At 46.0% G+C, this 25,274-nt stretch overlaps 1 protein-coding gene across 7 annotated transcripts in view; it reads left to right on the top strand.

Annotated features, from left to right (window-relative positions):
* R3hdm2 (R3H domain containing 2) overlaps positions 1 to 25,274 on the top strand; it is a 128,689-nt gene that overhangs the window by 102,098 nt on the left and 1,317 nt on the right. For all 7 annotated transcript variants that reach the window (XM_050163815.1, XM_050163816.1, XM_050163814.1 and 4 more), the window contains 11 exons: positions 3,018 to 3,241; positions 5,698 to 5,873; positions 12,727 to 12,969; positions 13,287 to 13,413; positions 13,639 to 13,799; positions 14,213 to 14,367; positions 16,197 to 16,297; positions 21,143 to 21,312; positions 22,630 to 22,777; positions 24,485 to 24,582; positions 24,856 to 24,940. In XM_050163815.1, the coding sequence (XP_050019772.1) occupies positions 3,018 to 3,241; positions 5,698 to 5,873; positions 12,727 to 12,969; positions 13,287 to 13,413; positions 13,639 to 13,799; positions 14,213 to 14,367; positions 16,197 to 16,297; positions 21,143 to 21,312; positions 22,630 to 22,777; positions 24,485 to 24,582; positions 24,856 to 24,940 (1,688 nt within the window). The remainder of the gene's footprint in view (positions 1 to 3,017; positions 3,242 to 5,697; positions 5,874 to 12,726; positions 12,970 to 13,286; positions 13,414 to 13,638; positions 13,800 to 14,212; positions 14,368 to 16,196; positions 16,298 to 21,142; positions 21,313 to 22,629; positions 22,778 to 24,484; positions 24,583 to 24,855; positions 24,941 to 25,274) is intronic.

Raw genomic sequence — 25,274 nt, 5'->3', positions numbered from 1 at the left:
TAAAGTAGGGGCTAAGGAAATGGCTCAGCAGTTAAGAGCACATACTGATCTTGGAGGGCCTGAGTTCAGCTCCCAGCACTCCCATCAGGTAGCTCACAACTGCCTGTAATTCTAGGGGAATATGGGGCTCCATGGGCACCTGCATTGCATGCACATACCTCTCACTGACACCCATATATCCACCTAATCAAAAAAAAAAAACTTTTTAAAAATAGATAACTGAAGGGGCTGGAGAGATGGCTCAGAGGTTAAGAGCACTGGCTGCTCTTCCAGAGGTCCTGAGTTCAATTCCCAGCACCCACATGGTGGCTCACAGCCATCTATAATGAGATCTGGTGCCCTCTTCTGACATGCAAGCATACATGGAAGGAATGTTGTATACATAATAAATAATTAAAAAAAAATAAACAACTGAATTGGGAGGAGGTGGAGTCAGGAGGATCATTATGAGTTCCAGGGCCAACATGGTCTACATAGCAAGTTCTAGAACAGCCAGAGCTACAGTGAGACCCTGCCTCATAAAAATGAAAAAGTTAGAAGACGATGTAAAGGTTTAAGGACAATTTTTTTTTTTTAAGCTAGGTTAGGGCTGGTCAGGTACCTGATAGAGAACTTACCTAGTGTACAGAGGACCTGGGTTCAGTCACCAGCACGACGTGAGAGTGGGAACAGCGGTGCACACCTCTAATCCCAGCGTGAAAAAGTAGAAACAAAAGGATAAAAAGTGCAAGGTTACCCTTGGCTACACACCAGGTTTGAGGCCTGCTTGGGCAGTGTATATACCCCATCTTGATACAGTGGCAGCAGTTAGGCTGAGCTAGCCTTTTATTCCCTACCACATCCTCTAACTTGCAGACAGCCCAATCCACTCCCAGAATTTAATTTAAGTTACTCTCCCAAATTGCCATACTTTTAGTGAAATGATTATTTGTACAGACTGCTTTGCTTTCTCTCTAGCTTCTCTCTTAAGGGACACTGTATAAAATTAACAGACAGTCCACATGTTGAGCATTTGACCCTCTCTGCCATGGGGAACCTGGTTAGGTAGAAAAGCACTACAGCTTCGACCATAACTCTCCAAGGTACTTAGTTTAAGGTTGCCTCATTTGCTGTCTACCTCAGGTATCAAGAATGAGAACGTAAAAGACAGGGTTATCCTAATACATAAGACAATGTTTTAATTGAAGAAAGCCAACAGAATTCATGCTCCAGTGTCTAAGGAGCAGCCTCACCCACAGACACACGTCATTGCCTTGGGTATCCTGGCTGAGACATAGCTACTGGCTCTTGCTTCGCATCTGTTTTGTTTTGTTTTGTTTTTTTTTGGTTTTTTTGAGACAGGGTTTCTCTGTAGCTTTGGTGCCTGTCCTGGAACTTGCTCTGTAGACCAGGCTGGCCTCAAACTCCCAGAGATCCGCCTGCCCACTGCCCGGCTTCACATCTATTTTTGAACAATCTCTGATTCCCTTTTTGCTCTTAGCATTTGAAGAAAAAAGGTCATGTTTTGGAGAAAACAGGAATATGTTACGGTCTCTTATTCTGACTACATAGAAAGAAGCATGAGGTTATATATATTTCGAGTAGAAATTAAGAATTGTCATATTCCTGATCTGTTGTGCCAGTCTGTTCTTAGCTCTCCATGGGCAGCACGGCTAATAGAAACTAGGAAAGGACCATAAGCCTCTCATGGCACATACCTGCAGTAAGACAGAAGTTGTGAGGCAGAGCAGTAGAATTTCAAGTTTCAAGTCAGCTAGTTCTCAGAATAACTGAGGCAAAGGGCATTTGAAACTAAGGTGATTTGAGTAATATTTTCTGTTTGGTTTTGGTGGGATAATGGTAAAAAAGGAGGGAACCCACACTACCATGATTTTGCCAAGTTATTCACCAATGTATATACCAAAATCTTTATTTATTATTGTTGTCATCTGGGCACCTTAGGTAGTAGTTGTTAAGTGAAAGTAAAATGAAGGGACTTGTGGACTCTTGCCTTTAGTAAGAAGCACTGAGTGCACAGCAGAAGGACTGAGGAAATGGCTTGGTCTATAAAGCTGCACAGTCATGAAGATCTGAATTCAGATCCCCAACATCCATGAAGAACTGGATGGGTGGTAGAACATCTGTAAACCCTCTCCTAGGAATGGGGGTGGAGGCAAAGACAAGAGCATCCATGGAGCTCAATTAGGCCAGCAGCCTAATTGATTCAGTAAGAACCACTGTCTCAAAAAAGAAAAAAAAAAGTGGAAGGCTGGTGAGATGACCTAGCAAGAAGAGATGCCTGCCTGCCACCAAGCCCCACAGCTGGAGTATGGTTCCTGGGATCCACACCTGCAAGTTGTCTTCTAACATACATCCATACGTGTACACAAAACAAATGAAGACAATGTATAAAACACTTTAGAAAGATGCCTGATGTCTACTTCTGGCCTCCATACACGTGGGGGGCCTGCATATACACACACAAACACACCTTATAGCACATAAGAGCACCAGATTCCAGTCCTCAGTGGCTGTGGAATCTGTTGTCCTGAAAGACCAGCACGGAAACAACAGTCAGACTGTTCACTGTCATCTTCCAACCCCAGGAAAGATGTTCATACCCAGTACCTCTCCTGGTGCATGCTGTCTGGGAGACCTTTTGTGGGATTTACCCATGTCCCTGGCTACTCCTACCTTCTGCCAACAGTAACTTCTAGGAGTTCCACAAGTCGCAACTACCCCTTCGCTGCATGTGTGAGATCTCTGCAGGTGTGGGAAAGAGAGAGACCACAATCAGTCTCAGTCCTGCCTATGTGGTTCCCCTCTGCCTTGAATTAGTGTTGGTACACTCACTGTCCTCCAGATTTGTTACTGTATGGACCTTGTTTGTCTGCCCTCATCTAATCTTAGTTGGCCACCCAGCTAACAAGATGTCCCCCTTCTTGGTTAGCGAAAGAATAAAAAAAAAAAAAAGAACTCTCTCGGCTCTTTTGCTGAAGGGGGGGTGGGGGGTACTCTAACTACTGTGGTTTCTGCAGGGGGAACCGTGAAGGGCTGAGTCGCACCTCAAGCAGCCGACAGAGTAGCACAGACAGCGAACTCAAATCCCTGGAGCCACGACCTTGGAGCAGCACAGACTCAGATGGCTCTGTCCGGAGTATGCGACCCCCTGTCACCAAAGCCAGCAGCTTCAGTGGAATCTCCATCCTCACCCGAGGTGACAGCAGTAAAGGTGGCAGTGCAGGAAGGATCTCTAGGCCAGGTACCGCAGCTTCTCCCTTCGTCACACCTGCCCTTCTTGCTGGGCTTTTGCAAAGCATCCTTAATAACTCACTTTGGATGACACATCTGGTTCAGTATAGTTCAGAGGAGGAGGAGGAGAAATCTGATTTCTTGGATCTGTTATCCATTCTTAAATCTAGTTGCCTCTTTGATTTTCTTTCAGACTCTGTTCATTTTTAGGAAGGAGGGAAGAAAGACTAGTTGGAGTTCGATTATTTTATGTTATCCAACTGATATAGATCATTAGCTCAGGGCACAGTTCCATAGTACCTGGGTTTGATTCCCAGCACTCTGGTGCTTACGAATATCTGTGACCCCAGTCCTGGGTATCAGATGCCCTCTTTCAGCCTCTGAGCACCAGGCATGAATGTACTACACATACATACCTACATACATACATACATTCATGGCAGGCAAAATAGTCATACACATAAAATAAAACTATTTTTAAAAAAAATCAAGCACATTGGGTGTGGTGGTGCGCGCCATTAATTTTAGCCCTCAGGTGGCAGAGGCAAGCACGTCTCTGTGAGTTCAAGGCCAACCTGGTCTACGGAGTGAGTTCCAGGGCATTACACAGAGAAACCCTGTCTCAAAAAAAAAAAAAAAAAAAAAAAAAAAATCCTAACAAACAGAAAAGCTAAGCATGAAGGTGTATACTTACAATCTCAGCACTGGGAAGGTAAAGACTAGAGGATTTTCTAGGCTCGCTGACCAAGCAGCCTAGCTCAATAAACAAATCCATGAAACAGGGTGAGTGGTTCTGAAACTAGCACCTTCTGTTGACCATGGACACAGACACACATAAAGCTCATGTTTCTACATTGCCTACACCATTGCCTACAAGGCATGGTGGCAACCTGGGTGGCTGAGGCAGGGGGGTCTCTATGAGTTCAAAGCCAGCCTGGTTTATACGGTGAATGCAGGCCAGCCAGAAGTACATAGTGAGATATTGTTTCAAAAAGAAGACAATAGGACTAGAGACATGACTTGGAGGTTAAGAACACTGGCTGCTCTTCCAGAGGTCCTGAGCTCAATTCCCAGCAACCACATGGTAACTCATAACTATCTATAATGAGATCTGGCGCCCTCTTCTGGTGTGCAGGTATACATGTAGACAGAACACTGTAGACGTACTAAATAAATTGTTTAAAAACATAATAACAAATTTCAAGCTACTTAATAAAGCTTAACTTGTTAGTTTGCCATTGTAGCTTCAAATGTCTATCTTTCTCCAGCCATTTCTTTTTTTTTTTTTTTTAGTTTTAGTTTTTCGAGACAGGGTTTACTATGGCTTTGGAGCCTGTCCTGGAACTAGCTCTGTAGACCAGGCTGGTCTCGAACTCACAGAGATCCACCTGCTTCTGCCTTCCAGGTGCTGGATTAAAGGTGTGCATCACCACTGCCCAGCTCTTACCAAATTTTAATAGTTGGATATGTATCCCATCAGGAAATCCTGTGCCTTTCAAAAGGCCAAGGTTTATATCCTAAGTTTATTACATAATTCCTCACATGTAATATGTATTTAGTAAAAGTATGTTGTATGTTGAGCCAGAGCAAACATTTATTTCTCTTTATTTAAGAATATGTATTGGGGACTGGAGAGGTGACTCAGTGGTTAAGACTTGCTCTTCCAGAGGGTTCGAGTCCACACCTGTCTGTAGCTCCAGTTCCAGGGAATCCAACGTTAGTGCACATAAAATAAAAATAAATAAAACATCAAAAACAGTGGCACCTTAAAATAAATAGCTAAATAAATAAATGTGTGAATATGCAAAAGCCTTAGCCTGGAAATGGGAAAATTTGTTGGGTAAAGGTTGTATATATGTGTGACTATGATTGCTTGAAGAAACAAGTTGCTCTCTAATCAGCTTTTATAAGAATAGTATTATACAAGTTGAGGAGAAAGTGAGAAGAACACAGAGTCCCATAAGGGACCAGGAATCTCTGAAGCTTTCTATTTTCAGCTACATTGTGACACACAGATTGATTTTAGACACGTCAGGAAGATGCCTCAACAGTATCTCATTTGTGAGGAGTTTTGTTTTTTATTTGTTTGTTTGTTTTGAGACAGGTCTTTCTATGTACCCTGACTATCCTGGAACTTACTATGTAGACTAGGCAGTCCTCAAATTCACAGAGATCTACCTGCCTCTCCCTGTAGAACATTTTAATTCCTAAACCAGACATTGACGTTCAAGGTGGTTCCTGACTTTAGGAAGCAGAAACCTGCTAAGAGGTGGATGCCTATCAGCAGAGAAACTGCAATACATCTGTACCCTTGCATCGATCTTTGGATAAATGTGGGGCATGGGTAGAAGGAAGTGACAGAAAAGGGCAAGGAAAAAGTAAAATCCTGAAGCTGGGCCCTTCAGGAGTAGTTATATTTGTGGTTTGTACTTTTACAACTTTGGGTGGGTTTCCTCTTTGCCTTAGGTATGGCACTAGGTGCCCCAGAAGTGTGCAACCAGGCCACCTCACCCCAGTCTGTCCGGGGCCTTCTCCCTTGTCCTGCCCAGCAGCAACAGCAGCAGCAACAGCAGCAGCAACTTCCTGCTCTCCCACCCACTCCTCAGCAACAGCCTCCCCTGAATAATCACATGATTTCACAGGTGAGTCACAGGCCCCCTTTGCTCTGACTCAAGGAAGCTCTAGAAATGAGGTCATCATGTCTCTTGTCAGAAGTGTTCTACTCCTGCCTTCATTTATTATTTGTTAGGTGCTGGAAGAAAAGAATAAGGTCACATGTTTGGCCAAAGTTTTGTTGCTTTGTTCTGTTGAGACAGCCTCACCTCTCCTTCCTGCCTCCACTTCCCAGGTGTAGGGATTACAGACTGTACCGTGCACTGGGCTAGCCTGAGAGCTCTGTTTCCTTTTCCTCCTCTCTCTTAGACACTGGGTCTCTGTGTAGCCCTCCCTGGCCTGGAACTTGTTATGTAAATGAGAAGTTCATCAGCCTCTGCCTCCTGTGTATGGAGATTCCAAAGGTGTGTGACTGACAGTTTTTCCCAGTTTTTACTGAGGATTGTTAGCTCTTATACTCCACACCATGTTTCTGCTGTAATCTTTAAAGTCCTGTGTAGTTAACAAGGTGATTTTGTTCACTATGCCTACATATGGAACTTGAAAAGCGCTCTGCCCCCCTTTCACTCCATAGGTTGACTGATCCATATGTCGATCCATAAACACATATTTATTGGTTCAGGGGCAAGAATAACACTCAAGATCCACAGCATATTATCATAAGACATAAAATACCAGACAGGTGACATGCCACATGTGGGAAGCCGAGGTAGGAGGATCAAGGCTTGAAGATAGCCAGGCTACATAGTGAGCTTGAGGCTAGCATGAGCTGCAGAGTAAGACCTTCCTTAAAGACATAAAGACCCCAAAACTTTTCTATTTGACTTGCCATTAAAAGAGCCATATCTTCTTTATGGTGGAGGGGCAGCTCAGACCTTTAATACCAGAGCTCAGGAGGTAGAGGCAGTTGAATCTCAATGCATTCAAGGCTGGCCTGGTAGTGAGTTCTAGGGCAGACAATGCTACATAGTAAAGCCCTGGTTGATGTTGGTGTTAACCAGGGTTTGAGAAACATGTGCTTCTGTGCAGACATGAAAGCCATCCACATAAGAGCCAGGTCTTCTCTCAGTTTGTCATGGAACTGTCCTGACTATAAAGAATAAGAAATATTCTGAGTAGCCACTTGCTGTCTTATAAACAGTTGTTCATGTGTTCTTGTACCTGCCAGCATCCTTCATCTCCCTGTGCAATCCAGCATGGCCTTAGATAGAGCTCCTCTCTAGATGCAAAAGTCAGTTCCAGCCTGGTAGCCATGCCCTGGAAAGTCAGTTGGGAAGATCCCAGGATGACCCACCATCTGCCTCATGACATCATCTTGTTAGCTTGGGTCCCCACTAAGGCATGGCATGTGTGTAGGTCCTCTGCTCTACTGGGAATGGGTAAACTTACTCCCTCCAGCCACCTCCTATTGTTGTTTTATTTCACTTGCTAAGGTCCCAGCTTGTTTTAGGTTTTTTTTTTCCTGAAATGTATTTTAATACAGTTTTGCTCCCTTTCTCTCTCTTAGTCTTTTGTCTTTTCCTTCTACCTGCTATCCACACCTAAAAACACAGCAAGAATGGAGAAGGGATAGAAGGGAGAAGGAAATAGTGAGTGGTAGGCTCTAACTCCAGACTTGAACTCAAGTCCTCCCCTGCTCTGGATTCTGCAATTCAGTGGATGAGTTGTTGGTGTGCAGTGGTGTAGGTTGGGGATTAGGTCTGTATTCTCTCAGAATGATACTCTTGAGATTAACCCTGGTCACACAGTCCCAAGAGAATCTCCCCTGGGTAGGTTGCAGTGTCCTAGAAGTCTTACACTGCCATCTAACATTTGTTTCCACACACACCTTTTACCTTCATCTATCCTTCCTTCTTACTGGTTCTCTCCCTCTTTCTTCTGTGGTACCAGACTTCACACCTGAGGCCTTTCCTTCCTTGTTTCCTTTTTTTGTGTTGTCCTAATGACTGTCAGCACTATAGGGCTGAGAAATTGCAAATTGGTTCCTCGGATTCAGAAATGAAGGAAGTGGAACGCTATCCACTGTGTTCTAAACCTTTTGGAGAACTCTGAAAAAGGGATAGTTACCTTCAGTGCCTAGAAGAGGCATTTGTTGAGGCCCGGGGCTATCCTGGCAGAGCAATACTCTGCCCCTCTTGAGAGGTTTCCTCTGTGTGAGCAGACATGCATCTCATGTGGCCATGTTTCGTTCTGTTGATTTAGGCTGAAGTGAGTGTTGCAGAGTCCCTTTAGCCCTGTGACTAGAGTCTTAAGACACTGTAGAGCTGTTCACTTTTTCCAGATTCGCCAGTAGGTGGCGACGGATGTCCTTGTGCTCTCTTAGACACTCCTGGTTCTGGAATTTGAGACTGTCCAAGAAGATAATAGTAGAATAACAACAAAAAATAAAAGCCAAGCCAACCAAACAAACAAAACCAGTGCAGTACCTGGAGAGGTGGTTCAGCAGCAAACAGCACTGGTCACTGGCTGTTCTTAGAGGTTCATTTCTACATCTACATGGTGGCTCCCAACCATCTGCAGTTCTGGTTCCAGGGGAACAAGTACCCTCTTCAGTCTCAGTGGATGTTAGGGACGCAAGCGGTACATGGTACGCATGCAGGTGAAACATCCATTACTCACTTTAAGCTTCCTAGCTAAGTGAACCAGAGGAGCTCCATCCTCCCCACCCTCCTCTCTTCTCCCCTTCACTCCAGAATCTTTTTTTTTTTCAAATATTTATTTATTATGTATACAATATTCTGTGTGTATGCCTGAAGGCCAGAAGAGGGCGCCATACCTCTTTACAGATGGTTGTGAGCCACCATGTGGTTGCTGGGAATTGAACTCAGGACCTCTGGAAGAGCAGGCAATGCTCTTAACCACTGAGCCATCTCTCCAGCCCTTCACTCCAGAATCTTGATTATGTACTCCTGACTGTCCTGGACTCCTGTGTAAGCCTTGCTGGCCTCCAACTCTCAGAGATCCGCCTGTCTCTGCGAGTGCTGGGATTAAGGTGTGCACCACCATTCCCAGTTTTAGTCTCCATTAAAACTCACAAGGGTGTGAAAAACAAGAGTTCATAAGGCCTGAGCCAAGGTAAACTTCTCCCAGGAAGGGGAGGACAATAGCAAATGGAGGTTAAAAACCCCCAGCATGGGAGGCAGAGGCAGGCGGATCTCTGTGAGTTCGAGACCAGCCTGGTCTACAGAGCTAGTTCCAGGCCAGGCTCCAAAACCACAGAGAAACCCTGTCTCGAAAAGCCAAATAAAAAATAAAACAGCATTTGTAGCTGACACTTGGCAGCTTGGCCAGCAGTTACATTTAGAATGCCGTTGGCTGATAGAAAACAAGGACTGTCAGGAGTCCAGGCTGGGGCAACATTCCTTTCCAGGGTATTTGGGACTCTCAGTAACTTTTTAAAAATCCCAATGTCAGATCCTCTAAGGATTCCAGTTCCCTTTGGGGAGTCTTATAATTCCCTTCCCTTCATCCCTCTCCACACTCTGAGTATAGACTGGTGTGAGCACATGTCCTAAAGAACTGGATTTCAGGAGTGTGGTTGTGGCACACTCCTTTGATCCCAGCACTTGGGAGGCAGAGGCAGGTGGATCTCTGTGAGTTCCAATACAGCCAGAGCTATACAGAAAAACCCTGTCACACACACACACACAAAAGAAAGAAAGAAAAGAAAAGAACTGTTTTTTTTTTTTTTTTTTTTTTTTGATTTTCGAGACGGGGTTTTCAAGCCTTATTCTGTCATTTAGCTGTATGATCCCGGGTGAGATATTCAGATTCTCTGAGCCTTATTTTTAGGGAATGGGGACTGTTGCTTAGGGTTGAACCAAGAACCTTGCATTTCCAGCAAACACTCTACTTAGCTACATCTCCAGGTTGACCTTTATTTTTATTGTCGGAATTACAAGCTATCATATCTAGATATTTTTGTAAGGCTGTCATGAAACAGTGTAAATGTTATGTCCCTCTTTTTCCTTACTTCTCTTCTCCTCCCTCCTCTATGGGAGACTGATTGGAGAATTGATGAGATAATTCAAATGAGGAAAATAGAATTAGTTGTTCTCAGTAAACAGATTCTCCTGCCTGAAGCTAGTGAAGGGATGGGGATAAAAACATAGCTAATCTGGTTTTATTTGACCCTGAGTTTACCCCATTTGTTCATGAGGGCATCTTTTCCTCACAACCTGCAGGAACTGGCTAGGCTCCAGAATCTGCTGGGTGTCTGTTGTTTTTCTTCCCTCTAGAGGGCGACGTCTCTGTGGGTGAGCCCTTCTTCCAGGAGACCTGCCCTTGGATGACCCTTCCTACAAAAGCAGTGCAGCCCTGCACACAGGAATCCCTCAAGTGGGCATTTAGATCACAGACCTTGGCCTTGAGAGTCCTGAGATTACTCACACTCACAAGAGCCGCACAGTTTGAGTGGCTAATGGGCAGAGAGTACACTGGGTTTCTTCTGATAGAGATGTGAAAGCTACCAGCTACCCCAGGCTTGGTGGCCAAGCTGCTCGGTGGCCTTGTGGTCCATGTGAAATGCCTCCTATGATTAACATGCTGTTCCTCCCCTTCCCCCCCATTTCTGCCTCTCCGCCTCTCCTTTTGTCCTTTCTCTTCCTCTCCACATGCCTCTCTGCTGGTCCACAGCCAGTCCCGGCCCTGCAGCCCTCTCCGCAGCCTGTTCAGTTCTCTCCAAGCTCCTGTCCCCAAGTCCTTCTGCCAGTTTCTCCGCCCCAGCAGTACAACATGGTATAAACTCCACGCTCCCTTTTGTCTTGTCCCTGTGTGGCCTGCATCTGTGGGGATGTCTGGGTCAGTCTGGTGGTCTTGCAAGCATGTTGTGCTTTTGGAAGAGATGTTGAAAGCTATTTCTTGAGGGACCAGCACAGGCTGAACCTAATCCCAAATGATGGTCTCATCATGGCAACCAAAAGATAGGTAAATACATGACAGGGGAGTGTCAGGAGGTGATGGGAGGTGCCTGGCCCTCGTCTCTGCTGTGTGTATCCGTCAGTTCGTTGTTCCCAGCTTCTTCCTCTCTTACCCATCTCACTGTGTCAGATGCACAGTACATGCCCTCTGTGCTGTTTGTAAATGAGTGTAGTATACAGACCTTCAATCTCAGCACTTAGGAGGGTAAGGCAGAAGGATTGCCCAGTCCAGCCTGGGCTAGAGGAATATCCTGTCTCAAAAATACCAAAAATAAATAAATTAAAAAAAAATAAATTGTTTGCATCCTAAATACAAATCCTTTGCAAATCTGATTTGCCTCATAGTTGATAACTTGATGGTGGTGCTGAGCCCTTACTTTTTCTACTTACATTGGTCACACACACCTCTTTGCTGTTTTACTACTACCCCTTTTCCTCCTACCCCTATCCCCATTCTGAAAGTGCTGGATATGGACCTAAAAATCCATCGGCAGTCTAGTCCTCTTGTCATCTATTCCTGACAAGAAATAGCAACAGTTCTCTGAAATTGAATGAATCAAGAGGCCAACGTTTCCTTTTGATTTCTAGTATTTTCTTTTGCAAAAGAACTACTCTGATGTATATGCATGTGTGTTTGGATGTGAATTATTGTTCAGGGATGTGTGTGCATGTGTGTTTGGATGTGAATTATTGTTCAGGGATGTGTGTGCATGTGTGTTTGGATGTAAATTATTGTTCAGAGATGGATGTGCATGTGTGTTTGGATGTGAATTACTGTTCAGAGATGGATGTGCATGTGTGTTTGGATGTGAATTATTGTTCAGGGATGTGTGTGCATGTGTGTTTGGATGTGAATTACTGTTCAGAGAGTAGAACAGACCAGGGAGCTAAGAAACGAACCTGTGCCCACGCAAGTGCGAGATGGCACACCATCACCTGTGCGTAGGAAAGACAGCTGGGAGAAAGGTAATTACAGTCCCGCCAGTCAGTCTCCTCCTCTGGATCAGCCTCTCTCCCTGGCCTCCTTTCGGAGGTGAGAATTGGAAGTGGGTTTTGAAGGGCAGGAGAACTCTAGGCTGGTGTCAGAGAACAAAGGTGGAAATGACCTCGGAAGGGAGGCACAGCGACAAGCAGCAGGCGTGAGCCCAGCAGTCAGTTCTTGGCTGTGGAGGCACAGGAACCTTGCTGACCATATTCTACACAGGTGTTTCCAGATGGTTGATAAAAACAGGATTTATAGCAAGGCAGGAGCCCTTTTTATAGCTAGGAGCATGAGGAATGCAGGAAACAGAAGAATTCTTGTTTGTCCTGTATTCCTTAGGTCGGTAGAAGTTGTACCCTTTGCCTCCATCGCCCAAGAAACAGCCTTAATAATAGTTGTCATTAGGGAAGCCCTTGTCACCATTCTGTAGATATGCTGTTTCTGAACTTGGGCTTTACACAGCTTTTCTCAGGGCACAGAAGCACGACTGCCTCAAATGGTCTAGGGAATGCTGTAGAGTAGCAGCTCTCCACCTGTGGGTCGTGACCCCTTGGGGGTCCATTGACCCCTTCCCTGAAGACCATCAGAAAACACGGATATTTACATTATGATTCATAGCAGTAGCAAATTACACTTATGAAGTAGCAACAAAATAATTTTATGGTTGGAGGTCACTGCAGCATGAGGGACTGTATTAAAGGGCCCCAGCATTAGGAAGTTTGAGAACTGCTGCTTTAGAACATTGCTATTTCTGTTGTTCTGGTCTTGGTTTTAGTTATTAATATATTTGAGACAAGGCCTGTGTAGCCGAGACTAGCCCAGAACTTAGTGTGTAGCTGAAGCTCATCCTGAACTGATGATCCTCCAGCCTCCACCTCCCAGGTGTGTGCCAGCACACCAGCTCTGTCTCTTTCTGTATTGAAGCCAAATGCATAAGGCTTGGCACAGCCTCAGTCCTGGAGTCTCCTACTCTCCCAACAGGCAGATGACCTCAGCAACCCCTTCGGACAAATGAGCCTTAGCCGCCAAGGTTCTACTGAAGCAGCTGACCCGTCCTCAGCTCTGTTCCAGCCCCCGCTTATTTCCCAACATCCTCAGCAAGCTAGCTTCATCATGGCTTCTGCAGGGCAGCCCCTCCCTACTTCTAACTACTCCACCTCTAACCATGCGCCACCTACTCAGCAAGTCCTGCCACCCCAAGGCTACATGCAACCCCCACAGCAGGTAAGCAGCCCTTTCCTCAGCTCCTAGTCAGTGCTCCCGTTTGTCGAGTATTTCAGCTCTTTCTTCCTCTGGTTTAGACAGACCAGAAAGACTTCTATCCCCATTGTTCACTTTGGACAGTCCCTGTTGTACCAGAGACCTCCTTTCAAGAGACACAAGTCTTGATTTATTTCAAACTTGTTTAGTCACCTGATAATTGTGAACCCAAAATGTCTCTATTTGCAAATTTCTGGTTATTAGCCCTGAGGCATTTAGTAATTTGCAGATGTTATGGCTGGATTAAAGAGACCTCTTACATCTATTTCCTCTGACCAAAGATCCAGGTTTCTTACTACCCCCCTGGACAGTATCCTAATTCCAACCAGCAATATCGACCTCTCTCTCACCCGGTGGCCTATAGCCCCCAGCGTGGTCAACAGCTGCCTCAGCCATCCCAGCAGCCTGGTGAGTGGAAGTGCTGGTGTGAGATGGTGTCCAGGGGAGGACAGAGCCCAGGAGAGAAGGACCTTCCCGGGAGTCAGGCAGGGGAGGGGGTTTGGGGGGAGGAAGTAGGAAGTCCTAGATTTCTAAGGAAGGAGTCAGGTAAGAATATAGAAGGAAAGGCAGTTAGAGCTGTGGGCGTGACCTCCTAAACACTCGTACTGACTTCCGTGCCTTATCCATCCTTAGGTTTACAGCCCATGATGCCTAACCAGCAGCAGACGGCTTACCAAGGCATGCTTGGGGTCCAGCAGCCTCAGAACCAGGGCCTACTCAGCAACCAGAGAAGCAGCATGGGAGGCCAGATGCAAGGCCTTGTGGTTCAGTACACTCCACTGCCTTCCTACCAAGTGGGTGTATTCTGTGTTAGAAATGGTCACCCCATCCTTGGGAAGCAGAAAGGACAGCCTCCCGGGGTCATGCAGACTTAAGTTTCCACCACTGAGATAGCATCTTTCCCTAGCACTTTTAGAGTTGTTCTATTTTCAAAGCAAGCCCAAAGAGTTGAGAAGAGTCTTTAGACTGTGGTTTCCATACAGTCAGTCACATAAGAGTTGTTGTGCCCAGGAAACAGTCCAGAGGAGAACCAAGCTCCCTCCTTGTGTCTGTTATCTGAGGACGATGTATGAAAGAAGGAGAGCTTGTAATGGCTCTGTGGGTGTGTGCTTTGGGCAGAGGAGGAGCACTGGAGGAGACTCCTAAAATGGGAAGTTGTGCTGAGCTCCTGATGAGCTGACCCCTAGTCATGTTCTTCTTTACCCAGGTCCCAGTGGGCAGTGACTCACAAAATGTGGTCCAGCCACCTTTCCAGCAGCCTATGCTGGTCCCTGCCACCCAGTCTGTGCAAGGAGGCCTCCCAGCAGGGGGTGTGCCCGTATACTACAGCATGATCCCAGCAGCTCAGCAGAACGGCACCAGGTGAGGCCTGCTGGAGAGGCGGGACACAGCTCCCATTGACTGTCTAAAAGACCTAAGATTAAAGACCCCATCAGTGTCCCGGCACAGTGCACACATGCAGTTCAGTACTTGGGAGCCTAATGCATTAGGGTCACCACTTGAAAGTCAACAGTCTGAAAAGTATGTGTGGGAGGGTCATTCTCCTTTCCTCCTCATTGATTTGGTATGTATATAAAGCTTAGCAGCAAGAACAGCCTGCTGCCGGGCGGTGGTGGCGCACGCCTTTAATCCCAGCACTCGGGAGGCAGAGGCAGGCGGATCTCTGTGAGTTCAAGACCAGCCTGGTCTACAAGAGCTAGTTCCAGGACAGGCTCCAAAACCACAGAGAAACCCTGTCTCGAAAAAACAAAAAACAAAACAAAACAAAAAAGAACAGCCTGCTTCTGAGACACAGATTGGAATGATTGTTATTCAATCAGCTGGACCCAAAACTATGAGATAGGGACCAATCATCAGTAAAAGAACCAATTTTACAATATACTTATATATTTTTTTTCTTTCAATAGAGAGGATAGATATATCATAGCTGTAGAGGAGATATTTTTAGAAATAATTTAGTCTGCTACCATTGTTTGTTTGTTTTTCTGTGTTTCTTTTTTGATTGTTTGGGTTTTTTTTTTTTTTTTCCAGACAAGGTCTCACTTTGTATCCCTAGCTGTCCTGGAGCTCACTCTGTAGTCTAGGGCGGCCTCAGACTCAAAGATCCACCTGCCTTTGCCTCCTATCTCTGGCTGATCACAGGCAGATTTCTGTGCGCTTGAGGCCAGGCTGTTCTACAGAGCAAGTCCATGACGGTCAGGTCTAAACAATGAAACCCAGGCTGGAAAAAAACAAAATAGATGGATGGATGGATGGATGGATGGATAGATAGATAGACAGACAGACAGACAGACAGACAGACAGACAGACAGACAGACAGACAGACAGATGATAGATAAGAGGTAGATAGACAGACGATAGATAGACAGATAGATAGATAGATAGACAGACAGACAGACAGACAATAGATGATAGATAGATAGATAGATAGATAGATAGATAGATAGATAGATAGATTGATAGATTGATAGATAGACAGACATGATAGATAGATAGACAGATGATAGATAGATGATAGATAGACAGACAGACAGATGATAGACAGACAGATGATAGATAGATAGATAGATAGATAGATAGATAGATAGATAGATAGGGCAGATAAGTAAATGAATGACTGTACAGATAAATGAATGGATGTATGGATGGGTAAGGAGATTCAAGTAGGAATCCTAACAAACTACTTGAAGTCACACAGCTGGACAGATGTGCAGCTGAACTAGAATTAATGTGTGTTCACCTCTATCTGTTTATGTATATATCTCCATGTTGTTTTGAATTTCGCAGCTTTTTTTTCTCCTGTTTGTCTTTAAGTGACACCCAGTGTCTCCCACTGTGTATGCACCCTTAGTTCTTTTACCCGTTTCTTCCTAGCACTGTGGGTCTGACCCTGGCTCTGTGTGTGTACACACGTGTGTGTTTGGTGTTCCCCACAGTTGAGAAGAGCATGTGCTGTTCTCATTCCGTACTTAGCACTGATTAGCAGCTTCCTAATTGAAAGATGATCAAGTACAAATATATATAATTAAGTTTGAACTGATGAGTGATTTTAGAAATTGCATGGCAAATTGATCTGGGAATGGCTTGTAGCTGCCTCTGCTTCCCACAGGGGAGGCCTGGGGAGTAGCAGCTGTTTGCCAGGAACCATGTTTCTCCCCCGTCCTTACCAGTCCTCTCTTCTCACCTCCCAGCCCTTCTGTGGGGTTTCTGCAGCCTCCTGGCTCTGAACAGTACCAGATGCCTCAGTCGCCCTCTCCCTGCAGCCCACCACAGATGCCACAGCAGTACTCAGGTAAGGGGGTAAAGAATCTGGGGAGAGCTTGGGCCTGCTGACGGCTTACATTGTAAAGCAGTGGAGGGTTCAGAGGTGAGCTGTGACCTCATCACAAAGACCTAAGTCTTGGTGAGTGTGGAGTGCAACGCCTTAGTGCTAACACTCAGAAGGTAGATACAGAAGGACGATGGGTCTGAGCTACATCTCTGGGTCCTGCATGTGTACGTGCGCACATGTCCGCGTTTTTTCCTTACCTCTGTGGCCTGCACTCATTTGTCCTTTTGACAGCTTTTCTTTTTTTCTTGGGAATATGAAAAAAAAGTTGAAAATGTTTTTTAAACCCACCATAGATCTATTTTGCAGATTTTGGTGTGTACTCATATACATTGTGATTTTGGTTTGGTTTGGTTTGGTTTTTCAAGACAGGTTTAGCTCTGGCTGTTCTGGAAATCACTCTGTAGACCAGTGTTGGGGATTAAAGGCATGTACCACCACTGCCAGGCCACTGTGATGTTTTTATTCTGACCATAGTCTATAAGGAAATCTAAGACTCTAGTGAATGTCTTACCAAAGGTCATCATAGTCCTAGGACCAAAACTTAGATCTTCTGACTGTGTGCCCTATAAGCTGCATCTTCAACAACAGATTTTCAGGAGGCTTTGTGCTCTTTCTTTCTATCCAGAAACTAAATGGGCTTTATGCTAAACAGCTGTAGGCCTCCATCTGCCCTCCAGCATACCCAGGCTGATTGCACCCGCTTGTTTCCCTTCCAGTCCTCCCAACACCTGATGCGCTACAGCTAAAGAAGCTTCAGGGCTTTGGGAAAGGAATCTTTATTCTTTTCTTTCTTCTTCTTGTTTTTGAGACAGAATTTCTGAACTGTAATTCACCTTCGGGCCATCCCCATTCCACTTTGCTTGGAGATATCTGCGCGCCCTCTTCTGGTGAGAGGGAGCCATTTGGCTGGTTTTTCCAATTGGAATGAAGGACTTTCTTTCTCCTAAGATTTTTTGCACTCTCACTGTTAGATGCTTTGGGGCAATTACAGAATTACTGTAGCTCATAAGACATGATCTATTAAGGTGAAATAACCTCTGGCTTCATCCAGACCAAACACAGATCTCTTGAAAGCTAAGGCTTTAAATTCATCCACTCTTTTATTACATGAGTGGACGCTCCAGCCCCTTCTTACTGTCTGCCAAGGGCACTTGGCCTTGAAATTCTCAGTGGAATATGGAAATTGTAGAAACCACTCTCCAAAAATTACTGTGTACCATGTACTGTGTTGGTGCTCAGTACCGCAGGGAATTTTCTCCCTGTTTGTTAAGATTCATGTGTGCATGTGCATAGAGGATATGCTTGTGTGTGTGTTGTTGTTGACATCTTTTGTCGTATGTTAGTATATCTCTTTGGTTTCTGGTATCTGTTGTTCAAATATAAAGGGTCTTTGGTCAAAAACAAAGAAACAGAAAATAATTTTGTGTTACTCACTTGACCTAGTGCCAAGCCAACTAAAACATCTTTTGTTCTGGAGACTAGCAGCACCTGAGATCTAGGCCCAGGGTGGAGAACTTCCCAACCCTCTCCATCATCTGTTTTCCTTACTGCTTTGGAATTTCCCCACTTATAGCTCCTTTCTTCCCTAGACTGGTTCTAAGCTTCTGACAGCCCTATACCCTTCCCAGACAGTGGGACCCAGACCCTCTGTCCTACCCATGTTAACTAGGAGATGATGTTCCCTCGACAATTAATATTTAAAATTGTTAATACCTGCTCATGGAAGTTAAGGAAATTTTTAAAAAGAAACAAGTGTTTCTTCCTCTTTCTTTTCTAGTTCCTGTTAACTTGGCAGGCAGGGTCACAAAAGGCACTCTCTCACCTTCAGAGGACGGTAACCCCACCCTCCTCTCATGTAGCAACATGGTCACTTTTCCAAAAATAAAGGCAGGGATTAGGATTGGCTGTTCCTGGAACAACTGTTGAGGTTTATTAATACCAGTTCACCTCTAGGCCTGAACGTTAATTCTGCCACTATAATGCTAGATAAAACCATAACTCCAGGAAACTCTTTGTCTCCCACTGAAACGATGGCTTTCGGGTCCCCTGAGGTTTACCTGGTTCTGTTTGGGAAGATGCACACAAATATGAGGGAGCGGTGAGGCTTGTCAACAGGCTCCCTCACGGTGACACAGCAGCACGGACAGTGTGGAGTGCACACGGGAACAGCCTCTCAGCCTTTACTGCCTCATTTCTAAGCTGAGAATATTCTCTTCCGCTTCAGAAAGATCTTCCTCTCCCTTGACAAAAAGAAGGTGGAGTGAGGAGCCAAGATACTGATTTCTGTCCTATGATTTTGACTTCATTTCTTTTTCATAGATTTGATCCCTGGTGGTAAGGAAGAAGCCCTATCAGTTTTCAGTTTTCAGTTTTCTCTCTCGGTGATCTAAAAAAAAAAAATCTAAACAAAAAGCGAAAACCAATTCTGCCAGACATAAATGTCATCTGCTTGTATTTATGTGGTTTGCTCTGCCCAATCGACCTTTCTGCCCAGGTTTAATGATGCCACTTAAAAAGCCATTCACATGTCCCCTCTCCTTTCTTAGCTCTCAAGCTGAAATTGATTTCCTTATTCAGCCCCCTTTTCCCTCTTCCACCCGCTCTCAGCCCAGGCTCCTTCCCCAGCCCAGTGATAGGGAAGTGCTATCACTGGGCAGTGGAATTTTTTTTTTTTGCCATGTCCATTAAGAAGTAGGGACGGTTCAGCAGTTAACAGATGCCACCTGCTTTTGGCTCGAGGAGGAGAAGCATAAAATCAGCTCATCAGTTGAGTGCTGTGTCCTCGGTTGAGTGAAGGAACAGTGCTCCAGGCCAGCGGGGGAGGACTGAGTATGGAGAGTTGAGAGCAGAGGCTGCAGCTAAGACTCCTGGCTGTATTTTATTGTTGTTGCTGGCATCAGAGAAGATAATATAAGGACTTCTTTTTCTTCCTCGCCTTGAGCTCCCAATAGCTCCTTATGTCTGTGTTGGTATTAGGAGACGCTTCCTCTGTCCGCCTATGCACTCCCTGCATACACCTGTGCCCACCTTCCCTAGCCCAGGGCGTTAGGCTCTGATTGTGAGCTGGCTCTAGAAAAGCTGTAGATTTGATTATTTTTGTGGTGGCCCCTTGGGTGCATTGAGGAATTTGAATAAAGTGAGTTGCAGTGTTGTTGGTAGAGGGTGGTGCAGTGAATAGAGCTGATAGGATGGGGAGCAGGGAGCCCCAGCAGCTGTAGTAAGGGAGAGTTGTTAGGGATGCACAGGGTACCACACTGTGATGTCCCATGGCCCTCTGCCAGCCACACTGATGAATGTGCTGCTCCCTTTGGAGCAGGGCATAGGAAGATAGCAGCCTATTGCACTAACTATTCGTGCTCTCTGATTTAATAAACCCTAGATAGTGGGGTGAATATACAAATTGGCCAGAGAAACGGATCAGATTGCTCTCTGAGACCTCCTGCCTTTTTTCTTTTACTGAACTATGACCAATACTACCTGAGCAAGCACTCTCCTTCCAGCATGGCTAGTACCCAGAGACTGTAGCATTTCCCATCATAGAGGCAATGGCAGCCCCGAAGTACCAGACCATGAAAAGCGCAGCATTGCAGCTTCTGAGCTGGTAATCCCGGTAATCCCATTTTTTCACCACTATCCACGCCAGCTCAGCCCCAGCAAGAATACGGCCTGAAAGGTCAGAAGAAAACTATCACGCTGTGTAATCCCCTGTGTAGAACCAGAGCCCTCCCTGTTCCTCCCAGTGGGGACTGTCCATCAAACTGCTTCTCCCTGACTCAACCTTCTTTTTCCACAAGGAAGATTGGACCTTTCCCTCCTCCACCTTGTCAGTAGAAAAAACTATCTATAGCTACAGTACCGGAACCTCACAGTCATATCCAGCTGTGCTATATTGGAATCTGCCAGTATAGCCTTCAGAAGGTTCTGGCCCTGCCATCATCCTTCTGGCTACCCTCCTGTCTCAGTTTTCCTACCCTATTCCCCTCCCTTTATCACCCTGTTATCCAGTGTAAGTATAAGGTGAGCTCTACAAAGTACCAGTCCTATCTCAGCGTCTCCAGGATAGAGTCCAAGTATCCTTCCAGAATGCACCTCAGACTCTGCTCTCAACTCTTTGCTTAACGTCCGAGTTGTTAATAAACTGTCCTTTCTAAGGGGACAGTGACCAGGCTTGTTTGTTGTACACTCAGTGTGCAGCGGAAGGAGGAAGGACTGGCGCAATAAATGCTTGCTAAAGATGCTTCTTATCTCTTAGTGTTCTTCCTGCAATGTGGTTATATCTTAGCACCTCATGTCTACAAACTGTGCCCTCTACTGGAGGTGACCACAGAGTACTTTGTGGGTCCACTTAGTGAAGCTGTGAGCATTCATCTTCTCCAGAGCAATTCAACTTTGCGGGCTTATCCTCAGTCCTTTCCAGAAAAACTTGCTTATATCGGCAGCCCCGGCCCACACCCCAGACTAGAGCTCGTGCTGTGTGCAGACATTTCAGCAGTCTAACCTGGGTATTTGGGAATACTCAGTTTTGACCAGTGGAGTGGTTTTTCTGCCAGTCATAACAAACTACCCCACCAGGTGAAGGGCAGGAGAATATTGGCATCTGGTCTCATCTCTCTTCCACTCAAACTTCCACTGGTTGGTGAGAGAGACTCTGAGGCCAGATCAGAAGCCGTCTCAGATGCCTGACAAGACACAGTTGGAGTGGCCCTGAAGCAAGTGGGTGGGTTTGCTGCTGGCTTTCCACTCAGAGTTAACTGTGCTCCCAGGATAGTTTGAATTCCCAACAACTGCTTTCTTTGTGCCACTCAGGAGTGTCACCTTCTGGACCAGGTGTGGTGGTCATGCAACTGAATGTCCCTAATGGACCTCAGACCCCCCAGAATCCATCTATGGTCCAGTGGAGTCACTGCAAATATTACAATGTGGACCAGCGAGGTCAGAAGCCTGGGGACCTGTATAGTCCTGAAGGTAATCCCCAGGTAAGTCCTTCACCCTTGTCTTAGGAAGAAACCTTATGTCATTGAATACCTCATTTATAGTTTCTCTGAATCTTTAGATGGAGAAACATGAGAATATCAAAGTGTATCCTCTTTCCAGGACATCAGACCATGCTTAGAGCATATTTAAAATGGAGAATCCTGGGATGAGTGTTGCTCAGTCGTTGATCACAAGCCTTGTGCATATGTGGTTCTGGGCTGGAGTAGATGGCATCTACAGGACAGTACCCAAGCTGGGCGGTAGTGGCGCACACCTTTAACACCAGTACTCAGGAGGTAGAGACAAGCGGATCTCTGTGTGTTTGAGGCCAGCCAGAGCTACACAGAGAAACTTTGCCCCCCCCAAAAAGCAAAACAAAAAGAATAATACCCCAAATTGACCTCTAGCCTTCACAGATATGCATATATACATGTACATACACAAACATGTACATATATATCAGGGACCCCACAAGCTTCACAGCCTGCAGGAAACGATCTGAGCAAGGTGAAGAATGAAACTCAAGTCAAAACCACTTTTTCAAGTGCTGGGTCAGAACATCCAGAGTTTGACCTCAGGGTTTATTTTTCTTACAAAATTAAACACAGTAAAACTTAGGGAAGTGGTTTCTGCATGGCAGTTACCACAACAGAGATTTAGATACAGCCGCGTGGAAACTCCCAGGCTGGGTAGCAAGCACCTGTGACCTTTACACTAAATAAGAGCGAGTTCTGTTGGCTGATGAACAGTGCTCAGGGCAAGGACCTGAGGAGAAAGAGTCTGTAATGAGCATAAGGACAGGTTCTGCTGATGGGATGGTTAGAGTCACTGAGAGACAAGGTCCGGGGTAAGGGCCTAAACAGTGCTCAGGATATTGGGGATCCAGGAAGGCTGGCTCTGTAGAATAGCACAAGATCACCAGGGGGTCATACAAAACCCACTCCAGCCTTCCAGTAATCAGACGTCAGTTTCTCGATACTTTCTTTAAACTGTGCCTCCTACACAGACAAAACAGGGAGTGGTTTATGGAAAGTGGATACTAAGAATACAAACTTGGGCTGTCAGGCAGGTGAGTGCTTTGGTGCTTGCCCAGCACAGCCGAAGCCCTCGGTGTGATCTCTCATGCTAGAAATAAGGATAGTTATAGCAACACAAACTAGGGAACAGGAGGGTGCTTTGGACAGCAATCTGGCTTTGGGCAGTTGGTACAAGACTCCTTGTTTCTTGAGAGTAGTGAATTTGAGGCCCTGAGAAACACCAAGGTGAGTGTGTGTGTGGAAGAGAGAGGGAGGGAGTGACATGTGCTCTTTCTTTCACAGGCCAACGCACAATTGGGCAACAGCCCCGTCACATCTCCTACCCAGTCTCCAGCACCCTCTCCTGTCACCAGCCTCAGCAACGTCTGCACTGGACTTGGTCCCCTGCCTGTCCTCACACCATTCCCCCGGCCTGGGGGTCCTGCACAGGGTAGGGAGTTAGGTGGAGGTGGGCTGCTGTGGACCTCAGCACTCACCGTCTATCCCAGGGTAGCAGCGGGTGGGCAGCAGAGCTGCCACCACAGCAGAGGACACCCACCCACCCTCCTGTAGCTCTCATGGGCATTGTTCCAGCCTCCTGCACACACTGGCTGTTTGCTCCCAAGTGGAGGAAAGAAAGGAAAGAAGTTCCCTTTCCACTGGAAAAGAATGCAGCCCAGCATCAGTGCTAGACCAGAGAGCTGGGGATGTGAGCTGCATCAGAACAGTGTGGGGCTGTCTGCTTCAGAGTTTCTAGGTGGGTGTGCCTCAGGAGGCAGAGGCAGGAGGATCGCCAAATTTGAGGCCAGCCCGATCTACAAAGCAAGTTCCAGAACAGCTAGAGCTGTTACAGAGAGGAACCCTGTCTCAGGAAAGAAAGAAAAGAAAATATTTAAAAATTTTTATTTTTTAGTCGGGCAATGGTGGCACATGCCTTTAATCCCAGTACTCAGGAGGCAAAGGCAGGCGGATCTCTGTGAGTTTGAGGCCAGCCTGGACTATAAAGAGCTAGTTCCAGGTCAGGCTCCAAAGCTGCAGAGAAACCCTGTCTTGAAAAACAAAACACAAATGAACAAAAAAAGTATTATTTATGTGTGTGCCTATGTGAGTTTATGTGTATCTTGAACTGGAGTTACGGAGAGTTGTGAGATACTGATGTGGGTGCTGGGAACCCACCCATGTGCTCCGCAGGAGCAGTAAGTGTTCTTAACTGGTGAACCATCTCTCCAGCTCCAAGACGAGTGTGATTCTTTAGAGGCAACACTGATTTTCAGTTAAAGCTCTGGGTTCCAGTTCCAGGACAAACTAGCTTTGTGATGTTGAACAAGTTACTAAAACTTAGACCTTAATTTTCTCATCCATAAAATGGGGATAAACATGCATAAGATGGAAATAGTCTTGTTGCTTTTTTCTTTGTCTGTCAGAAGTAATATAAAAATAAGATGTTTAAAACTTTGAAATATTCCTAAATGAATCATTCTGTGAGTAGTAAGCTTCACGACACTCAGTTTGTCCCAGGCCTTGTGCAAATGCTCTACACACTGTGTTCATTTAGCTGTTCAACAGCACCGAAGAGAGGAACCCCCAGCACCGCCATTTCCCGTTAGAGTCCGTGTGTTGGGCTGGCATCAGTTCTGAGTGTGTTCTCTTTTCCACCGCCACCTGCACTGCCTCTCCTGTGGGCAGAAGCTTGAGCGCCTGGAGACTCTCCCTGTGCCGGACTGGCCTCAGTCTCCCAAGTGCTAGAATAGCAGGCATGTACCATTACACCTGACTCCCTTGACCATTTCCCTAGGGTCTCTGATGGACAGAACTCCTGGTGAAGTGATCTAAAGCCCTACTAAGAGTTTAGGAAGAGACACAGCTCTTTTTTGTTTTGTTTTGTTTTTCTGAGACAGGGTCTTACTATGTAGCTATGCTGTCCTGGAACTCTCCATGTAGACCAAACAGATCTGCCTGCCTATGCCAAGTGCTGGGATTAAAGGTGTGTGCTACCACATAGGAGTACAACTCTTAAATTAGTTACAGGTACTCCCATCGTAGCTAAGGTAGGTAGAAACAATAGGTATTGTTGCTATTTTTCACCAAAGCCCCTTGAAGTCTCATAATAGACATACCGTGACACTCAAACTCCTAAAGCACCTGTTCTTACTCCTAGGTGATGGGCGCTATTCCCTATTGGGTCAGCCATTACAATACAATCTCTCCATCTGCCCTCCCTTGCTCCATGGCCAGTCAACTTACACGGTGCACCAGGTGAGCATATCCATCATCTTGGGGGCTTCAGACTCCCCTTCTCATCTGGGCCCCCATCTGTGAGCCATTGGCTTCAACCAGTTGGGTGGACACAGGAGAAAACACAGAATGGACAAAGCAAAAGGAGTTTTCCCTGACTCCTGTGCTCATGGCTCCCACCTCAGGGCCAAGAGGGAGAGGCTTTATGTCTCAGTTGCCACTCCCTGGGGAGGTAGGGTCCTCAGGGGCAGACACTGGGACCCAAAGCGATGAGAATTGTGTTGGATGTTGAAGGGACAGAGTGGACTGAAGCACGGAAACCGCGGCAAGAGGCAAGCGCTCAAGTCTGCCTCCACTGACCTGGGCACAGCAGATGTTGGTGAGTAGCTGGTCTCATTGCCACCCCAGTATAGTGAGAAAGCTGGCGTGGAGTGAGGGGAAATACGAGGGAATAGAGTCATCTTTGCCCAAAAACTGTGTGAAGTGTGTGTGTCCTGAGGCTGAGCATCCTAGACACTGTCAGAGCAGTGATGGAGCAGCTGTGTCCTGATCTAGGACACCTCCCTTTGCTCACCCTAGACCGCAGGCCTTCCATGCCAGGCATACAAAGTCTTTGCAAAAGAGTCCACATTCTGCAGCTGTTGCCTAAAGGAGGAGAGAAAGGGACGGGAAGTCTCTGTTGAGACCAGCCTATGGAAGGGAGGGAACTGTGG

The sequence above is a fragment of the Alexandromys fortis genome, unplaced genomic scaffold (assembly GCF_014885135.2).
Source record: "Alexandromys fortis isolate MF-2015 unplaced genomic scaffold, M_Fortis_MF-2015_v1.1 scaffold_125, whole genome shotgun sequence".
In the NCBI taxonomy this organism is placed as follows: Eukaryota; Metazoa; Chordata; class Mammalia; order Rodentia; family Cricetidae; genus Alexandromys; species Alexandromys fortis.
The sequence above is the reverse complement of the archived record's forward strand: the minus strand, read 5'-3'. Positions and strand labels throughout refer to the sequence as shown.